Source organism: Ostrea edulis, chromosome 4 (assembly GCF_947568905.1).
Source record: "Ostrea edulis chromosome 4, xbOstEdul1.1, whole genome shotgun sequence".
Taxonomy (NCBI): domain Eukaryota; kingdom Metazoa; phylum Mollusca; class Bivalvia; order Ostreida; family Ostreidae; genus Ostrea; species Ostrea edulis.
Window position 1 is genome coordinate 21,089,328 of NC_079167.1, and position 11,126 is coordinate 21,100,453.

General features: G+C 34.7%; 1 protein-coding gene across 3 annotated transcripts in view; it reads right to left on the minus strand.

Moving 5' to 3' along the window:
* Positions 1–9,249, minus strand: part of LOC125669948 (probable E3 ubiquitin-protein ligase HERC4) — a 36,196-nt gene extending 26,947 nt beyond the window's left edge. The window contains exons 1-2 of one of the 3 annotated variants that reach the window (XM_048904816.2): positions 9,041–9,249; positions 5,422–5,699 (exon numbers count right to left, since the gene is read on the minus strand). In XM_048904816.2, coding sequence (XP_048760773.2) covers positions 5,422–5,656 — 235 coding nt within the window. In that variant the 5' untranslated portion in view covers positions 5,657–5,699; positions 9,041–9,249. Of the gene's footprint in view, positions 1–5,421; positions 5,700–8,944 lie in introns of all 3 variants that reach the window. The other 2 variants (XM_056162185.1, XM_048904817.2) reach the window with 2 other exon arrangements.
* Positions 9,250–11,126: the final 1,877 nt, after the last annotated feature.

The window sequence follows — 11,126 nt, forward strand, 5'->3', positions numbered from 1 at the left end:
CCACTCACTTGATCATATAAAACAGGGATTTTATACACTAGTACTGTAGAAAATGGCCTCAATAAACTTTCTGACATAATTGGAAGACTTCACTTCTTAACTTTCTTTCATTGCAAATATCTACATGTAGGTTAATATGTCAATTGATTGCTTGATAAATGTCTGGTCTGGGTGAAATCATTATTGAACAACAGGTGGTTATTAAACATTTTTTTTCCAATATGTCAGTCAATAAAGTCATTAGACCTGGTAGTGGAAGTCATTTAATGAGGAAATCAACCTCTGTGTATATGTTTTATCCAAACTTCTGTATATCATTTTGAAATATCAACTAGTGATCGAAGATCCCTTCATCTGAAGGACTTCCCAGTCTTTATAGTTCTAAGTCTTTAGTCAGAGGACACCAGACATCACTGGTTGAAGTTAAATTTGTATAACAAGAGAAGTAGTACATGTATATACATGTAAAATTGATATTGTGTGATCGCATATTTTTAATGAAGCACACAGTAATTATTGTTACTACTTCAAAACAATTTAAGCTAATTGCTCTTAAAATGTAGGTCAGATGCATTGCAAGCATGAATGGCAGTGAGTAACCTAGGTTACATCATAAATGCAAGTTTAAACCACATACACGTACAAAGTAAAGTCTTCAAGCAATGGCCCAACTACAAAACGAACATCAACATGATCTGGAAAATCTAGGTCAGGTGAAGCATCTAAAACATTACTGGTTTTGGTAGACAGTCTGTATGATGTGTGATTGTACAAATAACATTTTATGACTCGTTTGACTTAAATGTTCTTATGTTCCCTACACCTACAAAATTGTGAACAACACATTGAAAACTGTAAAAAAAAAAATATAGAGCTAAGAAATAAAGTCATTAGTCATCTATGAAAATCTGTGAAAAATTAATGAAAAAATTACTCTCACTTAAAGATAAAAATTTCCTTCCAGCAAATAGCAGAAAATAGTAAAATAATTTACAAAATTAAATAAAAAACATAAACCAACACTGCCCATTAAATCAAAAGGTAAAGTACTATTTCATCAAAAGCAATCAATCAATATTTTATTATTTTATAACAGCATCCAGAATTTCTACTGAACCAAAATTACAACCTCAGGGATCAGGACAATTGGAACATACAATAGAAGATCTCGTGATATCTAAACCAAGACATTCCTGACAAAATTCTTATTTCTAAATAGCAGTAATTTTCTACTGCTCAATTCATTAAGAATATTGCTCCTGTTACCAAACAAGAGGCCCATGGGCCACATCGCTCACCTGAGTCACCTTGGTCCATATCAGAAGATTTTCCATATCTATTTGCATGTAAAACCGTAGTCCCTATTATGGCCCCAAACCTACCCCTGGAGGCCATGGTTTTTGCAAACTTGAATCTACACTATGTCAGAAAGCTTTCATGTAAATGTGAACTTCTTTGGCCCAATGGTTCTTGAGAAGAAGATTTTTAAAGATTTTCCCTATATATTTGTATGTAAAACTTTGATCCCCTATTGTGGCCCCATCCTACCCCAGGGGGCCATGATTTTAACAAACTTGAATCTGCACTATATCAGAAAGCTTTCATATAAATCTCAGCTTTTCTGGCTTAGTGGTTCTGGGAAAAAGATTTTTCCTATATATTTGTATGTAAAACTTTGACCCCCTATTGTGGCCCCATCCGACCCCCGGGAGCCATGATCTTAATAATTTATAATATGCACTATATCAGGAAGCTTTCATATAAATCTCAGCTTTTCTGGCTCAGTGGTTCTTGGGAAGAAGATTTTTAAAGATTTTTCCTATATATTTGTATGTAAAACTTTGACCCCCTATTGTGGCCCCATCCGACCCCCGGGGGCCATGATTTTAACAATTTAGAATCTGTACTATATCAGGAAGCTTTCATATAAATCTCAGCTTTTCTGGCTCAGTGGTTCTTGAAAGAAGATTTTTAAAGATTTTTCCTATATATTTGTATGTAAAACTTTGATCCCCTATTGTAGCCCCATCCTACCCCAGGGGGCCATGATTTTAACAATTTAGAATCTGCATTATATAAGGAAGCTTTCATATAAATCTCAGCTTTTCTGGTTCAGTGGTTCTTGAGAAGAAGATTTTTAAAGATGTGAGCTTTTCTGATCACCCGTATTCCGGCGTCCGTCCGTCTGTCCGTCTGTAAACTTTTCACATTTTCAACTTCTTCTCAACAACCACTGGGCCAATTTCAACCAAAGTTGGCACAAAACATCCTTAGGTAAAGGGAATTCTAAATTGTTAAAATAAAGGGCCAGGCCACCTTCCAAGGGGAGATAATCAAGAAAAGGTAAAAATAGGGTAGGGTCATTAAAAAATCTTCTTCTCAAGAACCACTGGGCCAGAAAAGATGAAATTTATAGATAAGCTTTATTAGGTAGTGCAGATTCTAAATTGTTAAAATCATGGCCCCCGGGGGTTGGATGGGGCCACAATAGGGGGGTCAATGTTTTTTTTTTTGTTGTTTGGTTTTTTTTTCGGTTTTTTTTTTTTTTTGATATAGTGCAGATTCAAGTTTGTTAAAATCATGGACCCCGGGGATTGGATGGGGCCTCAAGGGGAGCATCAAAGTTTTACATACAAATTTATAGGAAAAATCTTTTAAAATCTTCTTCTCAAGAACCACTGAGCCAGAAAAGCTGAGATTTATATGAAAGCTTCCTGATATAGTGCAGATTATAAATTGTTAAGATCATGGCCCCCGGGGGTCGGATGGGGCCACAATAGGGGGTCAAAGTTTTACATACAAATATATAGGAAAAATCTTTAAAAATCTTCTTCTCAAGAACCATTGGGCCAAAGAAGTTCACATTTACATGAAAGCTTTCTGACATAGTGTAGATTCAAGTTTGCAAAAACCATGGCCTCCAGGGGTAGGTTTGGGGCCATAATAGGAACAACGGTTTTACATGCAAATAGGTATTGAAAATCCTCTGATATGGACCAAGGTGACTCAGGTGAGCGATGTGGCCCATGGGCCTCTTGTTTATACTGTGATGGCTGTATAGAATCTTTTTTTTTTTCAATTTGACCTTTGAATATCATTAATATACATGTGCATTTCCTATTTAAGGTAAGGTTTGCAACAACAGGGAAATAACTCTGGATATACTTCAGTGCACTTTGTGCTTTATGAGGTTATGATGAAAAAATGCGTCACGTCATAGTTGAATCGAGGGAAAATGTCATAATATTTACTTGTAATCTACTACCGCTGTCAAGTGGCGTATGTGTAACACTCTACAGTATGACAAAATAATAATAATGTTTCTCAAATGATCATTTATAAATTATTTTCTTTGATATTATGAAAGTCTACAATTTTTTATATATATATATATATATAGTATGCGCTACGGTTAATTTCTATTAAAATTATATTGGCACGAGTTGGCTGTCAAAATGCACGAGCTTATGTTGTGACCATGTAATATCTGCGAATCTTGCTCAGTAGGGAAAGTAGGATTTATTTTGATGCTGTTATAATCGATCGTATCCTCAAAGACAAGGTTCGACATTAACGAAGCTAGGAATTCTTATGACATTCACAAGCATTTTTAAAAATAAACCCGACAATGCTCTCTAATTACATGCACTTCATATTTCAATGCTATGACATCTACATGCGCTGATAGAGCGATTTATCGCATAAACTTTGAAATGTAGAAAACGCGATTGATCTGATCATGTAAAAATAAAAAAGGGGTCTTCTCTAGTACATCTTGAAATAGTCTTAATTTTGTCTGAGGAACATTTGCATAACGTCGACATAAAACAGATTTATTAGTGTCATTTTTACTAACTTTACGTTACCCCCCCCCCCCCCCCCTTCCCTCTAGATCCACCACTGACCGGGCTTTATACTTTATATTGTCACGAAGGTTACAGTTGTAAACAAACACCAAGGAATGGAACAAGGAGAGGGAGATTATTCAAAGATGTAGTATATAAAACAGGTTCAGGCTAATGTAACACAGAATTTATGACGAAGCAGGACCGTGGAAAACCCGCTGGGATATTGAAAATATTGTATTGAATTTTGAAAAAAAACCTCAACATCTTAATTTCTAATAAATGTGATACTACAATACTTGACAAATAAATATAAATATAATTTTTGGGCTGGAATTGTATCTTATTCATGAAAATGCTCAATGCACTCTTCAAAAGTTGTAAAATTATAAAACAAAGTGACAAATCGCATAAATGAAATAATTCTTTTTAATCTGTTACCATGGAAACAAAGCCCGGTGGGTAGTAATTCTATATGCTTTCTTAAATATTTATGGTCCAAATATTATGTTTAAAGTAAATTTTTTCTGACGTAGACCTTATAAAGCTGCCCAATATACATTTTTTGTTGCCATGGCAACGAATTTAAATTTTATTCAAGATATATAAAGTGCTATTTTTTGGTGTTTTAAAATAACATTTTTCTACCAATTAGTGTAATCTTATAGATAATACTCTTTTTAAAAATTCTAACAGCTTTTTATCCCATAAATTTGCCTTGTGTAGTTTTTATACCACTAGTATTCCCTTTTGTACAAAGATCCCGAAAATGTAAAACATCACAAAAATAAGCCCATCTGGTCAAAAAATGACACGGGCGATTTTTTTTAAAAGTAAATTTTTAAAAGATAAATTCCTACTTAACATACTGATATGCAACATGACTTTGTTCGCTACATGTCAAAATGTCAAAAACCTTACCTAAAAAGATGTTGGAACAGATTCAACTGCCAGTTGTCAAGAAATTCAAGTTTGATGTTATAATACCCCTTTTTTCCAGAAATAATTTTAAAAGTATGATGTCACTAAAACTATCTGACACTAGACAAATGAGTTCATTCTGCTGTTAACAGAGACACTAGACTACAAATCATTATACATACCTCCCTTGACCTTTGACATTACTGTTATCTGCCCTTGACCTTTGACACTAGCCATATCACTACTCTTATTTGCCCTTGACCTCTGATACACGACATATTACTACACTTATCTGTTCTAGATATCTGACAATAGATGCATCACTACATTTAATATTTGTCCTTGACCTCTGACACTAAATCTAAATTAGTTGACCTCTGACACTAGATATATTGCTGAATTTATTTTCCCTTGACCTCTAACACTAAATCTATATTACTTGACCTCTGACACTAGACATATTGCTGAATTTATTTTCCCTTGACCTCTAACACTAAATCTATATTACTTGACCTCTGACACTAGACATATTGCTGAATTTATTTTCCCTTGACCTCTAACAATAAATCTACATTGCTTGACCTCTGACACTAGACATATTGCTGAATTTATTTTCCCTTGACCTCTAACACTAAATCTAAATCACTATGCCTACCTGCCCTTGACCTTGGTTTACTGTGTCCCAGTTCCCCATGATCGTTACTTCCACATGAGTGTAGCTCCCCTCCCTTGGTGACAATCAGTGTGTGCTTCTCTCCACAGCTGATCTCTTTAATGTTCAGCTTCTGGAGACTAGGGATCTCCTTTGGGGAGAGCACTCTCTCCTCATCCGTGACCCCTATAGACAGCTGTCCATCACGACTACGACCCCATCCAAAAAACCCCGTCATCCCTCGGCTTCTGCTAGTACATCACCAACAATATTTCTATTGGCTAAAAAGAAAAATATCTTAAATCCATATGATCACAAAAAGCATAAAGGATCTTGAAGTATTACAACATCTTGTGTGCATTTTCTGATTGATTTCTTTTTCTCTATAAACTCTCTACAATATCTCTGTCATACAAAAAACATAAATTCTCCATACATACGATATGTGTCTAATCTCCATATATACAATATGTGTAAACTATTTAAGTATACAATATGTGCAAACTATCCAAATATACAATATGTGTAAGTTTTCAATACATTTGGTATATGTAAATTCTCAAAGCATATGTACAAAATGTTTATTAAAGTTTCCATAATTACAATCAAGTGTAAACTCTCCATATATACAATACTGTAAACTCTCCATACATACAATACATGTAAACTCTCCATACATACAATACATGTAAACTCTCCATACATACAATACATGTAAACTCTCCATACATACAATACATGTAAACTCTCCATATATACAATACCTGTAAACTCTCCATACATACAATACATGTAAACTCTCCATACATACAATACCTGTAAACTCTCCATATATACAATACATGTAAACTCTCCATACACACAATACCTGTAAACTCTCCATATATACAATACCTGTAAACTCTCCATACATACAATACATGTAAACTCTCCATACATACAATACCTGTAAACTCTCCATATATACAATACATGTAAACTCTCCATACATACAATATATGTAAACTCTCCATATATACAATACATGTAAACTCTCCATACATACAATACATGTAAACTCTCCATACATACAATACCTGTAAACTCTCCATACATACATGTAAACTCTCCATACATACAATACATGTAAACTCTCCATACATACAATACATGTAAACTCTCCATACATACAATACCTGTAAACTCTCCATATATACAATACATGTAAACTCTCCATACATACAATACATGTAAACTCTCCATACATACAATACCTGTAAACTCTCCATACATACAATACATGTAAACTCTCCATACATACAATACCTGTAAACTCTCCATATATACAATACCTGTAAACTCTCCATACATACAATACATGTAAACTCTCCATATATACAATACCTGTAAACTCTCCATACATACAATACATGTAAACTCTCCACACATACAATACGTGTAAACTATCCACATATACAATACCTGTATACTCTCTATAAATAAGATATGTGTAAAATTTCCATACATATGATAATACGCCGGTTTCGTGATACGTCCAAGTTATTTCCCTTTTGAGAACTCTTGTACATAATAATGCGCGAAACAATTTGTTTACATGCAGGAGTGGGACAAATATTCATCACTGCATAAGTGAATCTGCACAGTAAGATTCTCATATGCAGTTTCATCACCCAAATTGAACTGATACACAAACTAGGTAAATGATAAGTATTCAGGGAGTAATTAAATACACAGAATTCTTATAATATCCCGTTATTTCTTTGCTGATTTATATCATATCCAGGATATTACTAGCAAATATGACATTGTTTTTATATTTTCACTTTTAATAGTAAAATATTTCTTTCGATAGTATTTTGTATTTCCTACATTTCCATATTTTAAAGAGAAGCTGCTTTTAATACATTTTATCATCTTCCCCACTGACTGTAGGTCCACTCTGTCCAACTTAGGCATTCAAAGTTCCACTAAATGCACCTCATATACAGAAGAGCTCTTATCTCAAAACTGGTGTATTGTAAACTCTCAATACATAGGATAAATGTACATGTATGCCATATTGTTTATGAAAAATACCTTTCAGTCACAGTGGCAAAGATAATTTGAATTCTGAAACTAGAGTGCAATGTAGTAGACTTCGAGCGGTACCTCAGTCTGGAGATTTCTGAGACAAGTGTAAAGCAGTGGACTCTGAGCGGTACCTCAGTCTGGAGATTTCTGAGACTAGTGTAACGTAGTGGACTCTCAGCGGTACCTCAGTCTGGAGATTTCTGAGAATACAGTGTAATGTAGTAGACTTTGAGCGGTACCTCAGTCTGGAGATTTCTGAGAATACAGTGTAACGTAGTGGACTCTGAGCGGTACCTCAGTCTGGAGATTTCTGAGACTAGTGTAAAGCAGTGGACTCTCAGCGGTACCTCAGTCTGGAGATTTCTGAGAATACAGTGTAATGTAGTAGACTTTGAGCGGTACCTCAGTCTGAAGATTTCTGAGACTATTGTAACGTAGTGGACTCTGAGCAATACCTCAGTCTGGAGATTTCTGAGACTACAGTGTAATGTAGTGGACTCTGAGCGGTACCTCAGTCTGGAGATTTCTGAGACTAGTGTAACGTAGTGGACTCTCATCGGTACCTCAGTCTGGAGATTTCTGAGACTACAGGGTAATGTAGTGGACTCTGAGCGGTACCTCAGTCTGGAGATTTCTGAGACTAGTGTAATGTAGTGGACTCTGAGCGGTACCTCAGTCTGGAGATTTCTGAGACTACAGGGTAATGTAGTGGACTCTGAGCGGTACCTCAGTCTGGAGATTTCTGAGACTACAGGGTAATGTAGTGGACTCTGAGCGATACCTCAGTCTGGAGATTTCTGAGACTATAGTGTAATGTAGTGGACTCTGAGCGGTACCTCAGTCTGGAGATTTCTGAGACTACAGGGTAATGTAGTGGACTCTGAGCGGTACCTCAGTCTGGAGATTTCTGAGACTACAGGGTAATGTAGTGGACTCTGAGCGATACCTCAGTCTGGAGATTTCTGAAACTATAGTGTAATGTAGTGGACTCTGAGCGACACCTCAATCTGGTGATTTCTGAGACTAGTGTGTAACGTAGTGGACTCTGAGCGGTACCTCAGTCTGATGCTGTGGCTCAAATAATGGGATTGTTACAGGTAATAGTTATGGTGGATATAAATCCCTAAATCTACACTGTACATTGAATTGTGCTATGTAGCTGTGTTAACACTCATTCACTGTCGGAGAACAGCATGAAGAAGAATTACCAACAACCATCTTTAAATCCAAATCTATATTTTGAGTGAGACATGGTACAATAGAATATATACATGTATAAGAATGCAAATATTTCATACTGTGTTTCCGGTCTCCAGATATAAGATGCATTTGATAGGCCTACATTACTTTTGATTTTGATATAATATCATGAGTATTTTCATTAAAATTGTCTTGTTTACAAAAATGAAATTCTTGGGATACATGAGTAGATAAGAAATAACATAACATTACTTACATTCAAAGGTATGTTATAGAGCCTTCTGTCAGTTATTCATAGGTTACAAAGCATGAAATTGTAAACACAATACCGAAACTAAAGGGGAAAAAATACCTATCGTGAACACGAATCTGCTGCAATGGGCATTAGTTTCGTAAAAAGCTTGGATCACTTCTACTCTCTGAAATCGAAAGTTGACATTTCAACTTTTCTCGTGTGTTCCATATCATTACACAATATCATGTACGTTATGAAAATAACAGATGAACAGGAATTGTCCGAATTTCCTCGATCCACGTCAAGCGTTTACACGACATTGATCAAAAGATTTGGGGAGGATCACATATTTCGATATTCAATAAGTTTGATCCAAAATGCACGATATTGTTCAGAGAATTTCAACAATAAGCACCTTTTCATTATGATAAAAAAATATTAGCTTTCCTTAACTTTTTATTTGTTTGTTTTTAAGTTGTTGTTGTTGTGGTCCACTCGAGAATTTTTCACACAGTTAATTATGTAGCGCCAAATTAACATAAACTCAAATAATTAAAATATCTTTAAATATTTCAACGATTTCATAAATTCATTTCATGTAACAATTCAATTAAAGATCTCTTCAAAAGATTAGTGACATCTTCAATCCTGAATTACTGGGTACATTGATTGAATGTTGTTAATTGATATCATTAATTATTCCGTTGAATTGATGAGCGCTAGGCCTAACATTGTTCCCCACTTGAACAAATGAATTGATGATATCAACAATTGAATTAATGCGCAGTTCAATTGAAGAAAGCAATAATTCAATCAATGCACGTATCAATTCAATCAAGGCGCACAAGAATTGAATTATTGCTTTCTTCAATTGAATTAGTGATATCATTAATCTATTTGATGCGCACAATAATTCTTTTAGAGAGAACAACTATATAATTACCATATAATCAGATATATCTTCAATTCAAGATATCTACAATTGAACGAATGATCTCTTGTGAATTGTTGCTCTCTTTTAAAGACTTGATTCGCGCATGAATTCCGTCAACAAAATCGTTGTAATTGATTAAATTGACGAGAGCAATAATAAGTTAAGTTGATGCGCACATCAAATCAAATGTTTTTCTCATGAACTGAATTAATGCGCGCATCAAATTTATTATTGCTCTCGTCAATTGAATTGATGCCCGCATTAATTCAGTTATTGTGCACAATGCTCTCATCAAATTAATCGATGAGAGGAATAACTGATTTGATGCGCACATCAATTCAAATATTGCGCATAATAATTGAATTGATGATATCTTCAAATAATTAAAAATATTTTCAATTATTTGAGTTTATGCTAATCTGGCGCTTCATATTTAATTTAATTTGTAAACCTCGTGTACAAGTGATTGATCATTTAGCCATAGAATGTCAAGGACATTTGACGTTGCATAGGAATGATGGCCTTTTTATGGAAGGCGAAGAACAAGTTTCATTTAAAATGGAAAGGTTGCATAGAAAAAAGACGAGTATATATTTACAGAATTTTATCATCATTTTCTAAAACATTGAATATATCAGTGATAAAAATAAAATAAAACTTACACTAAACTGTATCTCACAGAAAGGGAACTTGCTAAATGTTTGAATATCCTACAAGAATCAATTGATGAAAAAGTAAGATAACGAACAGTGATCAAGCTCTACTCCTACAAAGAATTAAAAAAAACGAGAGCTGGGCAAACACGGACCCCTGGATACACAAGGGGTGGGATCGGGTGTCTAGGAGGAGTAAGCATCCCTTGTTGACCGGTCACACCCGACTTGAACTCTCTATCTTGATCAGGTAAACGGAGTAATCCGTGGTCAAAATCAGTATAAAACAATATATGTTTATGAAAACGTTGATGCCCCAGTATGGCAGCAAATCAAAGAAAGGTCTTGTAAAACAGAAATACACATGTGAATCATGAAATCCCTATCACTAATCTTTCAAAAGTTATGAGTTATTGTTTTTAGAAATAGGTTAAACTCAGTGAAAGTCATCAGGTCAAACATCTTGGTTGCAAACAAAATATTTTGTTACAAGGAATACACATGTGAAATATGAAGGCATTCAAAATTTATGGCCAAGGTTAAAGTTTTTACGGACAGACAGACAGACCAAAAACTATATGCCCCCGAATCTCCGATTGTGGGGGCATAAATACGG